At 39.7% G+C, this 18553-nt stretch overlaps 3 gene segments (V, D, J or C); all 3 read right to left on the reverse strand.

Moving 5' to 3' along the window:
• Positions 1-716: 716 nt before the first annotated feature.
• On the reverse strand, positions 717-1336 carry LOC131918983 (T cell receptor alpha variable 13-1-like). The segment is given in 2 exon segments: positions 717-1120; positions 1285-1336. Coding segments are annotated over 2 exon segments (456 nt in total).
• Positions 1337-6199: 4863 nt separating this feature from the next.
• LOC131918984 (T cell receptor alpha variable 22-like) lies at positions 6200-6786 on the reverse strand. The segment is given in 2 exon segments: positions 6200-6561; positions 6735-6786. Coding segments are annotated over 2 exon segments (414 nt in total).
• A 6477-nt stretch (positions 6787-13263) lies between these two features.
• On the reverse strand, positions 13264-17954 carry LOC131918985 (T cell receptor alpha variable 23/delta variable 6-like). The segment is given in 3 exon segments: positions 13264-13274; positions 17320-17757; positions 17903-17954. Coding segments are annotated over 3 exon segments (501 nt in total).
• Between the last annotated feature and the right edge of the window lie 599 nt (positions 17955-18553).

Below are 18553 nucleotides of genomic sequence, written 5' to 3' on the forward strand. Positions count from 1 at the left end.
CATGTATAAGTATTTAACTTCCTTAGTTAGGTTTATTCCCAGATATTTTAATATTTGAAGCTATAGTGAATGGGCATGTATGAATGATCTCTTTCTCAGCATGATTGTTGGTGGTGTATAGAAAGGCTCCTGATATTTGTAAATATATTTGTCATCCTACTACATGGATGAACTCATCGATAATTTGTAGAAATTTTCTGGTAGAGTTTTTGGATCTCTTATATATAATGTCACATCACCTGATAATTTTATTTATTTATTCCTATTAGTAGCCCTTTGATTCCACCTTCTATCTTATTGCTCCAGTCTCATGGTGGTCCACTTTCTAGACAAAGAACTACAGACAATTACAGGAGAGAGGGAGAATTATTCATCCCCAAGGATAATACACCTAATTTGCTACCCTATACCAAGTGGTCAGCCCTAAAATTATGTACATATAAGCAACAGTAATCAGACACAGCTGATTTGTATTTATACACATATGTAATAATAATAGTTAAATAAAAAGAGACTATGAATTTGAAAAACAGTGAGGAAAGGGATATAGAAAAGGCTGGAGGAAGGAAAGAGAAAAGGGAATGATAAAATTATATTTTAATTTTAAAATAAATTTTTAAAAAACAAAGGAGATAACTCTTCTAAATTGTTCAGAGTGACTCGAAGCTAACCTACTTATTTTGTGTGTTTAATGTGTGCACTGTAGTTGGCACTTGTCAACTAACAACTGACACATGCTGTACTGAAGGCCTGTGACACAGGATGTGGACCGGGCTCCAGGCCCGTGACAGGTTTGAGGACAGGCTGCAGGTGCATGTGGAGCAGTGTGCAGTTGCAGCACAGAAGTACATGGCAGAGTCTCCAGGCCGGGTGTCTGTGATGTGCAGGGAGAAGTGTTTGGCTTTCTTATCCTGTAAAACTATCAGTCTTTGCTCCTGCTTTCTTTCCACAGGTGAACGAATGTCAATAATGAACTGAGGATGCTCTCCAGGTCCTTGCTTATACCAAGAGAAGTAGTACAAGGTATTGTCTACATAAGTGCAGTTGATGACAGTGCTGGCTCCCTCCTGGACTATCAGGGTGGAAGGATGCTGCTCCACCTGCTCACCTTGGCTCACCCCTGTGCAGAAAGATGGAAAGAAAGGAGAAAGATTGTCATGTTGTCACTTTCCAGTATTCTCTTTTTCTACAGTCACTAGAAAAAAATCTGAATAAAATAGAATCCATCCTAGGTGTCTCAGAAATATCCACTGAATATCCTGTCGTCCTAAAATCTTAACTCACCATCCAGCTGCAGCCATAGAAACACGAATAAAGGAGGAACATATGTCTTCATTGTTATTCTCAATTAAGTTAAGATACAGTTTAGATTGTGATGACTAGCAGGTCAGCTATAGCTACAGGGTGTTGTTCTTTCTCAGGAACAATTCTACCTCTTCAGTCATCCACTCAGCCACTGAGAGAAAGGCTGGGCTTCTGCCCTAAGCCTGCACAATCAGCATACAAGGAAGTGAATCCTCTGCATACTCCCCAGCAGCTGAGGTCTACTACCACCTTGTGGTTGCACCCTTAACCAGTGAGGCCTCTGCTTAAGTGTTTTTTGACCCTGTGAAGGACTCAGACACATGAAAAAGCAATATGTTATATCAAGTGCATTCTAGTGCAGAGAGATCAAGAATGGTATTTGTACACACTAGTGAGCCTGTTTCCTATCTTTAAATCTAACAAAGCATATGTATAATGCTTCATATACAAACATATATACATAATGTTTTTGTACGTAAATGTATTTATTGATGTGTTCTAAGTGTGTGTATGTGTGTGTGTATGTCTAACACTTGTTTTATCTAGAACTGTATTTATTAAACCACTCTTATATCCCAAAATGCTTAGATCATTCATCAAGCAACTCTTCCTTTTCTTGAAGACACACACTTAGGTCAATACTTGTCCTGGAGAGTTATGGCATTCAGGAAATGCTTTTTCAGGTCTCTCATGGGCTTTCAGTTGCGATGTTCTTTCTACTTCAGTGAGTTCTTGTTGACAATGCAGATATGTTGTTTTCAATATGTCTCCACCAGAACCCAGTAACCCTGCTTACAACAGATCCTGAAAATGCAACAGAGCTGAATCATGAGACGAGGGGATCAAAAACAGATATTATGAACTTTACCACGGATCCTAAAGATGATATAAATAAACTTTTTAATTAAGTCTGTGAAAACATCAACAAGCAGTGGAATAAAATGAAAAAAAAACCAGTTTAAGATATGCAAGTAGAAATGGAATTACTAAAGAAAATCCAACCTGAGATAAAACCGGAAATAAAAATTTAGGAAATCAAACCAAAGACTCAGAGGTAAGCTTCACCAACAAAGCAGAAGACATAAGAGAAGGAATCTCAGGTATTGCACACAAAGAAAAAAATTGATACCTCAAGGGAAAAAAACCTGTTAAATCTAAAAACATCAGAAAGAAATCAGGGAAACAACACCTATTATAATAGCCTGAAAGAATAATAAAATATCTAGGATAAACTCTAACCATGTAAGTGAAAAACTTGTATAATAACACTTTTAAAACATGGAAGAAAGAAACAGAAGATATCAAACAATGAAAGTATCTCCCAAGCTCATAGATTGGTAGGATTAATTTAGGCAAAGCAGCTATTCTACCAAAAGCAGTTGATAGAGTCAATGCAATCTCTGTCAAAATCCCAACACAATTCTCCAGAGAAATAGAAAAAAACTATTTTTCTCCCTCATATGGAAGCACTAAATATTTAAGATAGTTGGAACAATGATGAATAATTAAAGAACTACATGAAATATCACAACTCCATATTTCAATAGTATTACAATTTTGTAGTCAGAAAAAAAGAGAATGGTATTAGCATAAAACCAGATATGCTGGTCAATGGAAAAGAACTGAAGACCCAAACCTAAGTCCACACACCTAAGAACACCTCATTTGATTAATAAGTCAAAAATATATACCAGAAAAAGACAGCAGCAGCATCAAATGATGCTGGCCAAATTGAATGGCTACTTGTAAAAGAATGAAAGTAGAATAATTTTTACCACCCTGTACAAAACTCAAGTCCAAATGGATCAAGGACCTCAACATACCTCCAGATACTCTGAATCTAATAGAAGAGAAATATGGAATAGTCTTGGACTCATTGGCACAGGAAAGGACTTTCTGAACAGGACACCAATAGCACAGTCACTAAAAACAATAATCGATAAGTGGAATTTCATGAAATTGAAAAGCTTATGTATGGGCAAAGGACATGATCATTTGAACAAAGTGGCAGTTTACAGAAGGGGAAAGTATCACTACCAATGATACATCTAATATGGGCTAATATCTAAAATATATAAAGAACTAAAAAGACTAAACATCATAAAAAGAAAAAACCCAATTAAAAATGGGCACAGAGCTAAACAAAGAGTTCTCAAAAGATGAAACAAGTGGCCGAGAAACACTCAGAGAAATGTTCAGTATTCTTAGTCACCAAGAAAATACAAGTTGAAAGCACTACGAAATTTCATCTTACACCTGTCAGAATGGCAATAATCCATAAAACAAGTGGCATCTTATGCTGGTGAAGATGTAAGGTAAGGGGAACACTCTTCCATTGCTGGTGGGAGTGCAAACTTTAAGAGTCACTATGGAAATGAGTATGTTGATTCTTTAGGAAAATGGGAATAGATCTACCTCAAGATTCAGCTATACAGCTTTTGGGCATATACTCATAGGACTCTATACCCTATTACAGAGACACTTGTTCATTGATATTCATTGCTGTTCTATTTATAATAGCCAGAAATTGGAAACAGCCTAGATGCCCAACAAAAGATGGATAGTGAAAATGTGGTACATTTACACAATGAAATATTACTTAGCAGTTAAGTCATGAAAGTCACAAGTAAATGGATGGAGCTAGAAAAAATATCATCCTGAGTGAGGTAACCAAGACCCCAAAAGAAAAAATATAGTATATATCCTTTTAAATGTGGATATTAGCTTTTAACCCTTCAATAGGCTTGCCACAATTTGTATACCTACAGAAGTTAGGAATAGAGTAGAGGACTAGGGGAGAGGGAAGGATTTCCTGAATAAGGGAAAAGTAGAATAGGTAGTAAAAGAGATGGGGAGGGGCAGAAAGGAGGAGGGAAGAGAGAATATGGGGAGAGACAGCTAAAACTAAGCTCCATCTGAGAGGTCATATGGAAACCTACTATAGTAGAAACACATACAGACACACACACACAAATATATATATATATGTATAATGTTTCATATATATGAAAGAAATCTAAATGAAAACACCAATATCAGGAAGACATCAACAGAAACCTCCAGTGCCAAGAATGTTTGTCATCTGAGTTGTTGGCCAATGTGGCCCCATGGAAACATTCAAACAAATCAGGCTATTGGTTGTGCTCCACAAATGGATGGTAAGATACTATTGTTGAAGACAATACCTTCATATCTCATTGAACATGGAGAAGTTGAGGTGATATAAGAAGGTACTCTGAAAACTGCTAGGGGAGAAAGTTAAATACCAGGCAAGCTATAAATCTTTTGATCTACAATGGTGATCTACCTTGTAAGATACACTGATGTGATAATGGCCCAAATGATATTGGAGTAACCAACCACACTCTGAATGGACTTAAGACCCCCTCCATGAGATGGAACTCATGCATGATCTGCTCCCCTGGCCAAGAACCAGAGACTAGATAGGCCATGGACCTATGGGAAACCCAGATATAATTGTTCCCCTAAAGATACGTAGCAATATAATGATTTCTACCGATGTTCTGCTATACCCATAGATCAATGTTTTGTTCATCCATCATCAGGGAAGCTTTAAATTACAGTAGTTGGGAACATATATAGAGACCCACAACTCCACACCTGGAAAATGTGCAGAGAATAAGAGACTTTGGAACACCCAGTCCTAAATGTCTCCATTAAACTTCTCTCCTCAGGATCACAGAATTTTTCAGAAGAAGAAGCAGAAAGATTGTAAAAGTCAGTGGAGCCTGGCGGTGGTGGCACATGCCTTTAGTCCCAGGACTTGGGAGGCAGAGGCAGGTGGATCTCTGAATTTGAGGCCAGCTTGGTCTATAAAGGGAGTTCCAGGACAGCTAGGACTATTACACAGAGAAACCTTGTCTGGAAAATTTTTTTAAAAAAGAAAAAAAAAAGAGTAAAAGTCAGTGGAGATGGGAGACACTTAGGAAACAATGGGCTCCAGAAAACCCTTAGACTGACTCATATGAACTCACAGAGATGGTGGCAGCATCCACAGGGCCTGCACAGGTCCAATACAGAATGGGTCCCAGTGCATAGAGTGGGAAGTGGCCATGACCCTTTATCCATAACCAAGAAGCTATTGCCAGTTGACAACCTCTCACAAAGGAAAATTTAAATTTTGACAGCAGAGTTTGATGGATTGTACAAACAACACTTAAGGGCAGGCCTCATGCCCAGCAGTAGATGGTCAACTCAAATGAACTCAATGGTATTTTTAGAGATTTTTTTTCCTCATAATGCTTTATGTGGGCATTATATTGCCATATTGGGGACTTGCTTATATATTATGGCTTCCAATTTTGTGTTGTTATGGATTTTTGTGTATGCATATGTCTCTGCATAAATATGTACTTCTCATGCTTTTTTCTGTTTGTTTTGTTCTATTTTGATTTGTTTGTTTATTTGCCTGTGTGTTTTCTTTTTTTTTTTTGGTTTTTTTTTTTATTTGCCTGTGTGTTTTCTAAAGAGAGAGAAAGAAGGGGTGGAGTTAGATGGGTGGGCAGAATCTGCAAGGAGTTGAGGGAGGGGGAACGGATCATATTGAGCAGATTGGCTGGAAATGTTGTCTCATTCTCTCTAAACACAGGATGAAAAAAGTTGTTCTCAGTTTCCAGTTTTGAGAAGAGACCAAAATGATTCTGGAGTGTGCAAGAGAGATTTATATTTTATGACATTAGTACAAGAATATGATTAAATAAACTGTACATATTAGTCATGTGTGCTGGTGTTTCTGAGCATTCATCCTTCTACAAGTCAATATCGCATCAGCAGAATTTAGGTGTGAATTTCTGCTGTGTTATTTTTGTGTTTCCTCATACCTTCTTTGTAATTGGTGGAGATCTGATAAAGACACAGCTGTGCAAAGCCTCCTTCAGAGGCTCCCTGTGGTAGGACTGTAGCTGCACACACAGCTGCAGTTTGGGGCCAGGTTGCAGGCTTGCTGGGAGCACTGTGCTTGTACTGCACAGAGGTAGGTGCCTGAGTCCTCCAGCTGGGCATCCCTGATGTGCAGGGTGCTGTAGCGCTCCTTGGAGTTGAATGTTGACTTTAACCTCCCATTCTCCTTTGTTCCTGGAGCCAGGTAAAAAAGATTGACGAGGCTGCCCCTGGGATTCTGTCGGAACCACTGCACAGTTGTCAGGGTTTCAGAAAAACTGCATCTCAGGGCAGAACTGGTTCCCTCCTGGAGACTCAGGGCTGAAGGACTCTGCTCCACCTCAACTCCTCTCACCCCTGTTGGGAAACAAAAGCAAACCAGAATCAGTGAGGGGTCTTCACCCACACCTGTCTAATATCCCAGGAGACACCATGAGGATGACTGCACAGGAGCTTTGGGTTGGCTCATTCCCCTCCACCACTGACATTTCTGGAGAACCCCTAAAGCAACTTAAGTGAGCACAACTCACAGCAAATCTGCACGCACAGAATCCCCAGCACAGCTTCCAGTTTCCTCTCCATGGCCCCTGTCCAATTTCTGGGGTGTCTTCTCTCTAGCTCTGAGGGGTGGTGTGAAGTCTTGTGGGCAGACACACTTGTGCTTACACACAGCAGGTTCTCTTCAAATCACTGAGTGTCCTCTTTCATCTGAACAAGAAACCCCACCCACCTCCACCTCATGACTGTGCAGGCAATTGCTCCACAACTGTGGAGAACAATATGCGGATCCCAGGACACTATATTTCTAATGTAACATTTTATATAAGGGGAGTTTGGACAAAAATGTGAGGAAGGAGAATTCACAAATGCAGAATACTAGTGTGAAAACTGATGGCTCCAGTGGGTTAGAAGAGCAATGCAGAATCCTAGCAAGATTTTTTGACCTTTTTTTTTTTAAAAAAAAAAATTTCCTACAATATATTATGATCGTGGTCTCCCATCTCCCAACTCCCCCTTGATCTTTCGACCTCTTCACCCACCCAATGTGTGCCCTTTCTTTCTCTCTCTCTCCTTAGAAAGGAAACAGACATGCAAACAAGTACACCAGAATTAAAAAATAATAAAGAAATACACACACCCAAAACCCAAAAAACACAAGAAGACAGATAAATGTAAAATATAGATAAAAGACCAATAAGACCAAAACAGAAAAAGAGAAAACCAAACTAAGCAATATGATACAAAGCACTATTGGGTTCGTTCTCTCCTGGCCATGTGCTCCTGGGCTTAGGACCACCCTTCAGTGTAGTTAATATACACAGTGAGAAAATCCTGACATCTTAAATCACACAATGGGACATATCAGCATGCAATGCACTGTAAGGAATAAAAAGAATTTCTTGAAATTATCAGATCATCATGTGCATACAAAATGTTCCCAAGGACAGTTTTATTGGCCATAAGAAGAATGAGGCATGCCCGTGTTTTTACTATGATTTATTTTCCATCTCTTGCCTTCTGCCCAGCTCTTTCCCACAGCTGTTCAGGAAAACACTGCTAATTCTGACCAGGCTGTGAATGCCTGTTCAAGTTCAGCAAGGCCCCCTATCTTCTACTTTTTCATATCTTATATTTCCCAGTTTTATTCTTAAGTAGTTATTCTTTTTCTTTCTAGTTTAGAGTATATATAATATATATATATATATTATATATGATTGAGAGAAAGATATACATATATATTATATATGATATAAAGGTTATTGGAATAATTTCTATTTCTTTGAATTTGGGAAATTTTAAACATAAAACTAAAAAAGAAAGCAGTGGAGACATTTTCTCTTGACTGTCCATCCTCATAATGCCCAACGAGATTCTATTTTGCTTACATCTGTTCAGAGAATTGTTCTTAAAATAGACTTATAAACACTTAAGATCCAGTGAACAGGCTCTAGATAGCTATGGTTTTATATAGAATGATTGAGAGCTAAAGATCCAGTGAACTCCACACAATGACCCCCTATTTGCTTTGTGGGTTGATTGCCTTATGTCTCTTCTTGGCTTTTCAAACCCTCTAGGCAACTTAAGAAAAAATAGTTTCTAGGAACCCTGCAGTGCCCTCTAGTAGACTGACACCACCAACAAAAGTGACTTCAGGCCATCTCCACAAGTCTCATTAAACCAGCCCTTTACACTCCATCACTTCCTGGTGAAGAAAATGCAGATGGTCAGAAGACAAGACTGTATAGAGTTCTCAGAAGAAATAAAAATGACTTAAAAAATCTCAAAATTATTTATCATCCTCAGCAATAAGGGAAATGCAGATTAAAATAACTTTGAGATTTCATCTCACCCCAGTCAGAGTATCTAAAATCAATAAAACACTTGACAACAAGAGCTGGGGAGGTGGTGTGGGGGGAAGCAACCCGTATTCACTCTTGGGAGAACATAAACTGGTGTGGCTACTCTGGACCAGGTGTGGAGAATCTTCAAAACACTGAAGATGATTCTACCACAGGACCCAGCTGTGCCACTTCTTGGTCTATTTCCAAAGAACTGTACATCCTACTCCACAGATACTTGCTTAGCTATGTTCGTTACTGCTCTATTCGCAGTAACTAGAAAATGGAAACAACATAAATGTTCTTCAACTGATGATTGGATAAAGAAAATGTGGCGCCTATACATTATAGAATATTCTTTAATATAAAGAAAAACCACATTATAAACTCTTCAGGTAGATCAATGGAATTAGAAAAAAAATATTTTGAGTTGACCAAGACCCAGAAAGACAAATACCACATACTCTGCAACTGAACTCCTAACTCCAATGGAAACTGTAGAGGCTCCTAACTCCAAATCTTCAAATGCAAATATATAACCTGGAGTAACCACAAAAGCCAGAAAGGTATAAAGGGAACATGTGGTTGGGGAAGCAAGGCAAGCATAATTTAATGGGAGAAATAGGAAAAATTAGAGGAGGGAAAGGGAGGTCAACATAGGAGAGAGATGGAGGTGGGTGAAATTACAGTAATCACATTTTAAAAAGTTTTAAGAAGTCATATTAGTATCTATTTGGCTAAAATTACATAAAATATGTAAGTATAGGTATACGTGTGCACACCTTTACATACATAGTTTAAATTAAATGTTTCCATCTGTGCTGACAGTACTTTTCCCAAGAGCCATAAATACCTTAAACAAACAAAAACCTCAATACCAGTCACGGGAATTCCTCATTCCAGCTGTTGGTCAAAAAATTTCAAGAGACTCCTAAAGCATTATAGACTATTACTCTTGACCTGTTTGCATCCCAGAAATGTCACTGAGTCTCTATTGCTGATGACATTATGCAACACAGGACCCAAAGGATCCCAGCTTGATCTGACTGGAAGCCCCTCCTCCTGATAATTAATTTTCATGGTACCAGAGAGTGACATCAAAGTTTCCAAGGATAAGAAGCAAACAATTATTCTACCCAGCTGTTATGCCTATAAACTACAATCATGAACATGGTATAAGAACCTAAGGATGCAATATTAGTACTCATATGTTGATGACAACCAAAAGCTCTCTAATTGGACATAAGAAACAACTCAACAAGAGGATAATCAAGCCTGGAACTGGGAACATAGCCAACTACCCAGGGCTAGTGAGGTTAGGTATCTTGTAGAAGAAACTACAACCACCACCTTACTAAACCAGCATAATAGAATTACATTCTAAATATCTATTATTATACACACAGATAAGTGTAGTCCTCACTCCTTATGAAACAATAACTTCAGCCAATAAAAATGCAGAGAAAAAGTGATCATGTGGTGTTCTACCTCAACTGATGTGTGTGGTTAGTTACATGAGAATTACTTACATGAGACTAAGCCAGCCAAATTCACACACAAATGGGAGGTTCTCTATAGGCCCTACTAATGCAGAGGACTATGATCAGTTGACAGGAGGAGGAGAAACCACTCTTCTTGAAGATGTAGACGTTTGTAGGTTTCCCATACTTCAGTGGATGGCTCACACCCATACACATACTGACAATCTTTATTGGACTTGATATCTTAGTTTCCTTTCTGTTGCTTTGGCTAATACCTTGACAAAACACAATTTGGGAAAGCAAAAGCTTCATTTTGGCTTATCGCGCCAAATCACAAAGTCCATCACTGAAGGAATCAGTTCATAAACTTGAAACCAGGACTGCTTGCTACTCTATACAGCATTACCCCTAGTGAAGTAACACACTTTACAGATAAAGAGATACAGCAAGAACATAGGAGAATGTGGCTTACTATCTGGCTTGAAGGTCAATTTATACTCATCTAGCTTTCTTATCAATTTAGGACCACCTGCTTAGAGATGGCTTGGCCCATAGTAGGCTGGACATCCCTACACCTATGAACAGTCAAGACAATCCCCAAAGACAAATCTATGTACATTGTTCTTCCCCATGGGTTAGGAATCCACAACTGGTCAAAATACAAAGAGTAAGACACCCTATGTTGCAAAATCTGCAATGCAGCCCCTACACCTAAGACTCAAGAGAATCGCAAAAGAGGTGGCAGAAAGATTATAAGAGACAGAGAACTAGAATGCCTGCTGCTAGATAGGTTCTGCTAGAAATGACAAGGGAAATGCAAGTATAAATCTCAAAAATATGGCTGCCTGAGCAAAGCTAACATCAAGATAACACCAATTGGCATGTCAACATGGATAAGGGAGAATACACATGGCTCAACTCAAAGATGAAGAACTACAGGTGGTCAAACCTGTCGACAAAGGTATAATCACAGAGTTAGAATCAGTTTCTTCTAGGGACAGCCCACAATGTAGGTTTTCCAATCCTGACTTCTCAGGCCTGAACACATGTAGGTATAGAAAATACTAAATAGACCCAGTAGGTTGTTTATACATTATATGTATATAATGTAATATGTATGTTTGTAATTTTATATTATATACAATATATGTATATTGTAGCATGAGTCTTAAAGGTTCTTATTAATAAAATCAAATCTGAGGCCAGTTATTGGGGTGAACGCTGGAAGGTCAGAAAATCAGAACAAGTCACAGCTATCTCACCTCGCTGGATCTTCAGTTGGTCCTGTTTCCTCAGACTGGAAGCTTCTGTGTCCTCATCCCAATGGCTCTCAGCTGAACTGTGCTGCTAGAAGCCTGAATGCTTAACCAGCCAAATGCTTAACCAGGCAAATGCCTAACCAGCCAAATGCTTCTAGTTTCTGGTCCTCATGCCTTATAAACCTTTCTGCTTTCTACCACCACTCCCTGGGATTAAAGGCTGCTTTCTAGGATTAAAGGCGTGAATCACCATGCCTGGCTGTTTCCAATGCGGCCTTGAACTCACAGAGATCCAGAGGGATTTCTGTCTCTGGAGTGCTAGGATTAAAGGCGTGAGTGCCACCATTTTCTAGCCTCTGTATCTAGTGGCTGTCTGTTCTCTGACCCCATATAAGTTTATTAAGGTACACAATATTTTGGGGAACACAATACCACCACAGTATATTATATAATGTATATATATATATACATATAAAGAGAGAGAGAGAGGAAAGAGAGGAACGTAGACTGGGAATATTGGAGGAAGAGAAGCCTGGCAGAAGTGGATTGGAACAAAGGATGGCGATGAGATGAATATGAGCAAACAATGATATGTGTGGATGAAAATTCATAAAGAAACATTGTTGTGCATATTAACTAAAAAATAAGATTTTCTTAGTAATTTTAATCTCTTCTCCTGTGGGAATTCTACTAAACAGATAATTAAAGAAGAATGCAGGCAAGCACACTGGTGTCATTCATTAAGACAACAAACTGAGTTTCTAAGTATGAGTTCATGGAAAGAAAGCTCTGCTATGACAGGCACTTTGTGGCACTAGGCAAGGCATTCATTCCCTAACACATACAATTTCCCTTTCTGTAAATAACTTTGTACACTTTTGTGGCATGGACTAATAATAAGCATTGGCAGCCATCATTTCATTTATCCATCACAGTGAACATTTCAGTAGATGTTACCAACAATCACATTAGGAATGAAGAAATCAAGCATGGAAATGATGAAGTAATCTGGCAAATTCCCCTCAGCTACTAAGTGGCAGGTCCAGAACTTCAACCCAAGTCTTAGTCTCTGGAATGTTGCTATGCTGTTCAAGGAGGGAAGCTTCAAGAACTCTGGCATGTCCAGTAAGCACTAAACAGGAAAACACATGGAAACCACCCAGCACAGTAGCTCCAGTACCTCAGACACTTGCTGGGTCTGCTAACCGTGTCCTCCATTAAAGACCAGCAGGCACTCACTGAGGTTGCAGTGTCTGCCCACAAGACAAAGCCCATGGGGAGTCTTCTGAGATCTACTTGGCAGTGCATCCTAAGGACAGCTTTCATGGATTCTCACCGGCATCTGTGATCTGTCACATGTGTTACCGCCAATGGGAAAACCATGGATTACATTGGGAGGGTCAGAGGCCGAGCTCACTATGCCAAGTTACCTACAGCAGCTTCTTCTCCATCAGTGACTTGTTCCTACACATCGGATATTTCTGGAGTATAAAGAGGGGCAGAGTATAGGCATAAATTTCACTTAGCAAAGAAAAATGCCCCACCTTGGACAAGAAGACTAAGTTCCATATCTTAAGCAGTTTTCTGCTTTACCACCCCAAAACAGTCACGAATCATATTTGGCACTCCTACATGAATCACAAAAATACCTGACAGCCGTGGATCAAACAGGACAATTGCCTGCCTGAATCCTGCCTAACATTACAATCACAAAACTCAGATCAGCAAAGATAGCACAATTTAACTCATAAGCACTAGAGGGCAGCCAGGAGATCAGCTAAATATCAAAGTACTTTACTTAGACCCCTGGTGGCAGAATTTCAGGTAAAAACTCCTTCCTTTTGAGTCTCAGAAAGATAAATATTACATGTGTTCTCTCATGTACATGTCCTAGATTAATGTTTATATATACATAGCTATGTGGAGGAATGTCATTGGCCCTAGGATCAGAAAGGGGCCAGGAGCAAGAAAAAAGAGATCTTAGTGTAAGGCTGAAAAAGGAAAAGAAGCAGAAAATTACAGAGGATCCGAATACAGGTGGTGTGACATCAGGAGGGGCTCAAAGGCGGGGTCAGAAGGAGGGGCAAAGGGGATGGGGGTACAACAGTAATGCTGGTGGTCACCTAGGATTTTGCAGAGTACGTTCCCTGTGACAAACAAAGGCCTGAATGTCTGGGAAAGACAGAAGATGAGCCTCAGAAGAGGAGAAAGCAAAACTTTATCCCTGAGGGATGGGAGACACCCTAGGCTGGGAGTTCACTAAACTGATTCTGAGCTGAGTCTTTTGTAGCTCGCTGGGTCCTCCTGTTTCCTCTGTTGGTCCTGTTTAAATAACCATACTTTACATTTTAGCCAGTTCTCTTCATCTTCTAGGAACTAGAAACTTCCCTTCTCAGGGGGCTGCTCATGCTTTCCCATCCACACATATCCCTCTCTCTAACTCCTTCAGAAGTTCATTACTCTGGGTACTATTTCTTTAAGACCAATAAAAGTATTTAAGATATAAATAAAAACTATAAAAAATAACTACTTCCTTTTCTACATTTGTATTGTGCTAGAACCTGATTTTCAAGGAAGGAAAATGCAAAGATTTAAACAAAGTCTTCACAGGTGGTTGCATTTGAGTCAAGACTTACAGGAAGTGCAGAGCATTACCATGCTGGGATTTGATGGGACAGCACTATGGGCAGGATGGCAAAGGCAGGGGACAGAGGTCCTGGTAGGGAAATGTGCCCTGTGTGCTCCCGTAATAACTTTCCCTCTGGCTCCTTGTACTTCAAATCCCAGGAGTGCAGAAGAGACTCCTGAGACACTCAGCACTGCTAACAGTGATAACGATCATTAGATCTGTTGATCCTTGGGCAGTATGTATTTAAGCTTGGCTTCTTTTTCTCCATTCTCTTAGGGACAGATACATCCAATAATGTCACCATTACTGAGACATCCAGCCACCCTGCTCTGGGCCACTGCTTCTCACCACACACACACACACACACACACACACACACACACACACACACACACACTATTAGGGTACTACATTCTGGCTGACAATAAAACTCAGAGGTACTATTCAAAGTCGTAGAAAGCTGTGTCTCAATCCTGAACACCAAACTGAGAAAAATAAGAGCTATCAGATAGAGGTTATTATGTCTGCATTAGGCAGATTCTGAAATATGTTTTGTCGTCTCTCATACATGTTAATAGTAATTAAACACCCCACTTTATTTTTCTCTCTAAAACCTTTCTTTTCTTCAATGTTCAGGTCTGTGGTTTATTTCTGCTCTGTCTTCTCTTAATGTGGGTTTGATGATGGAAGTTTCTAGAAAATGTATCTGTTCTTTAGTGATAGTCATTAGCTGGGTGGTGGTGGCAGCCATCTTTCATCCCAGCTCTCAGGAGTCAGAGGTTGGTGGATCTCTGAACTTGAGACCAGCCTGGTCTACAGGGCAAGTTCAGGAAAGCCAGGGCTACATAGAGAAACCCAGTCTCAAAACAAAACAAAATGAAAGATAGTAATTATTTTTCCCAAACTTCTTGGTGTCATTTCCTCATGATTACACTAATATTCTCTGGATGCTCAGAAGAACACAGATGACACACATATGCTGGCCTGGAATTTCATTTTCTTAATGAAAAACAATGCTGTATGTGTTTATATGCTTATTTATTGAAAATGATTTGTGATATACCTAAGCTTTACCTTTTTTACTGATTACATCTTTTCTTACTGTTTTTATAAACTTCTTACATACACTGTATTTGGATCCATTTCAGAAACACACATTGCAGAAACAGGCATTGTGGCTCTTGCCTGTGGTAACTTGGGATGGTGAGAAAAGAGGACCACGTGAACACAGAGTAATAATAGTGTGAGGTCAGACTGAGCAGCATGGAAAGATTCTACTTCTTAAAAGAAAGTAAAGAGTTATGCGTTGCAAAAATTATTTCCCAGGGTGTGAATGAACTTTCCAGCTTTTTAACTTTGTTGTTGTTTTATTTTAGGCAGACAGTAGATGTTACATCGGGTGACCTAAAACTGGCAATCCTCTGCCTCAGATTCATATGTCACTTAAAACTGTAGAGCAATGCCACTGAGTCCAACTTGAGTAAATTTTAACACATACAACTGAAAACAAATGTCAAGGTCATAGGATGTTAGAGTTCATTCTTTTTTTAAGCTCTTTAAAAATTGTCTTCCTTGTTGACTTCTATCACTTCTAATGAAGTATCAGGCATTTGTTCCTCAGAGTAGAGAGTATAAATTTTACATGTGTTAAAAAGATTTCGTTGTTCGATTTAGTGGGTTCTCTAAGTGCGTATTGCCTTCCCTTGTCTTCCTGGATTCTCCTGCCAAAACAAGAGCAGTGGCCTTCAGAACCCATGAGCTCTGAAGTTTCTTTGCTGGTTTTTGATTTAGGAGAGCTTGCTAAAGTCACTGTGAGCCATTGAAGTCTTGGATCATTATTGATTAGGACCCCATGTGACATTTCGTGTCATTTAGTGTTTTAGTTGGACTGGGGGGAGCTCTAAAGCTCCACACACCCACATGCACAATATTCACCCTCTATGGCTGTGTAGTGGCTTTCTTCATCTCTCTGACTAGCTTTGGTCTGAAGTTTACTTTCTCAGGAATTAGACTTACTTGGCCTGCTAAGTGGATGCTCTAATTGTCAGTTTTTGATGTTCTTGTTGAAAGGAGGTGCTTCTTAGAGACAATTGATGACTGGTATTGTTTATTGATCCAGCCAGTTAGCCTGTGGCTTTTAGTTGGTAAGTTGAAGCATTTACTATTGTTTTATTATTTACAATTTATTTAATGTATTAATGCCATTCAAATACAGTGTCTGAACATTATGCAGCTGAATGTGCCAGCCATGTTTGCAATGAGGCACCTGTGCTCATGATGCATTGGTGGCACCCCACGGCTTCTACTGGTTCCTGGGATTAATATGGGAGCAACACTGTTATCTACTCTTCTGTACAGTCAGTGGAACAATTCCAGCATGCTTCCCTTTCCTAATCCTACCATCCTGCCAACAGAAAAAAAGCAGACCTAACTAATACCTACACACATCACTCTATGGTAACACACGTTATTAAAGGGTCTGTGTGGAGCTGGGTTTTAGTTTTCTAAGAGAGAGTTTCACCATGTTGCTCAGGCTAGACTCCCAAGCTTAGGCTAAAGCATTCCTCCTGCCTTGGCTTGCTAGGTTGTTAGGGCCAACACGATCATCAACTATGTGGCATGAAAACATTTAAATTCACAAACTAATAAAAGTTTTTTTCCAGCAGAAATCTTGTCAGAATTTATGCAGCATTGCGTGAGCAAACCCTGCAAACGGTTAGGCAATGAGAAGTCCTGTGTCCGTTTTGTGCACTGCTAATAGCCATAAAGACTGCAGCTGCTTCTGTTAGCTAAAAATATTTATATTCCAAATTTTATTTTTTTCATCTATGAAATATACCTGTTAAATCATTTCTTTAGTGAAAGTTATGTACTTTCATAATAAGAGTAAATTGAATTCTTCTTCCCCCACTGATGACATTGGTCGACTGTAAACACACCTGCATCCATGTGAGTGGGTCCTGGTTTACATACTTGAATTTCTTGAAGGTAAATGGAAATATAAATGGAAAAACAAAAGGAAGTAGAAGAGGTTTGAGGTCACATGAGTCCCCACTTCCCTGGTCATCAGAGGAAATGGAGGTAATAGACAATTCTATATGATTTCTATCACATATGGTACAAAGTCTACCAACATTGGGCTGTAATAACCACACACTAATAACACTGTTGACAAGAGTGTAAGAAGATGGGGACTCATACTTCACAGTTGATACAAACCACCCACACAGAGAACTATTTTTGCAACCACTCAGGAAAACAAGTCAATTAAACTAGTGAAGGAAATAGGTCTAAAACTCTACTGGTGCCTGAGGAGCAAAGGGAGACTGGAGAAAAGCAAGTCCTTATTTCCCCTTGGTCTGTCTGTGCCCTGAATGAGTCTCTAATCCTTACATTCACTGTGTTACCTGTCACCTGCTCCTGCAAATGAAAACCCCTCTGCACCTCTGCCAGGCTCAGCCCCACAGCAGGGTTTTGCTGGAGCCTCAGCTGTGGGTTTGGGTATGGGCTGCAGGTGCCTGGAGAGCACTGTGTACTTGCTGCACAGAAGTAGGTGGCTGAGTCTCCAGGCTGAGAATCTGTGATGTGCAAGGAGAGCTGTTTATCACTTTTCCTGAAGAAGACTGTGAATCTTCCATCTTCCTTTTTATTCGACACAGATCGTATGGCTATCAGAAATGTAGGGCCTTCACCAGGGAATTGCCGGTACCATGGAAAGTAGTCAAATGCGCTGTTCTCATAAGTGCAGTTCAGAACTGAAGTCCCTCCTTCCCAGACTGTCAGAGATTGGGGACTTTGTCTCACCTGCTGCTGGTCACGTCTGTCCTGCTGCTGGCCACTCACCCCTGTGCAGAGAAATAACAAATGTCATTAGGTTGCCAGGTTTGTATATCTGCTTGTAATTTCAGCATTCGTGATTTTGTCCTGTCCCCAGTTCCCTCATGGCTCCACATTAATTACACATCCTGAATTTTCTCTTCCGTGACTCACAGGCTAGGTAAAGGGCCAGGACTAAAAATGATGCTTTCAGGATCTTGTCCATTCTTCCCAGACTGAAGCTTGAGGAAACTTAGATGGCCTTTTATCTTGCCCAGAATACAGACTCTAACTTCACAGACACCTTAGTTCTTTCAACTGGCTCCACCTCTCACAAACACTTTGTCTAAAGTTATTTATGACATAGAAAGCACTTCCCCATTTTGTTCAAATTTAGAATCACTGAAAATACAGTCATTGAGAATCAAAAATGCCCTCCTCAGAAGTCTACCCTTCTGTAGGTAGAAATGTGTGTTGATATAGCCACCAAGAATAGCAGTATGTATTTTCTGAAAGATACAAAGAAAGGAGAGAGAGAGAGAGAGAGAGAGAGAGAGAGAGCGCAATGATCCACTTAAGAGAATTTATCCAGGGGAACTGAGGTCCTATAAGAGAGACACCTCTATTTGAATGTTTATTACAGCACCATTCATGGTTGTCAAGGTGAAGGCATGGCCTAGGTACCATCTGTCAATTGGTGAATGAGGAAAATATCGCCCATGAAACAAAAGAGTAATATTCAGCCACAAGGAAAAATGAATTTGAGCCATCCACAGGAAAATGGATGGTATTGAAAGCCATGTAGAGAAACACAACACATATGTG

The sequence above is a fragment of the Peromyscus eremicus genome, chromosome 9 (assembly GCF_949786415.1).
Source record: "Peromyscus eremicus chromosome 9, PerEre_H2_v1, whole genome shotgun sequence".
Lineage (NCBI taxonomy): Eukaryota > Metazoa > Chordata > Mammalia > Rodentia > Cricetidae > Peromyscus > Peromyscus eremicus.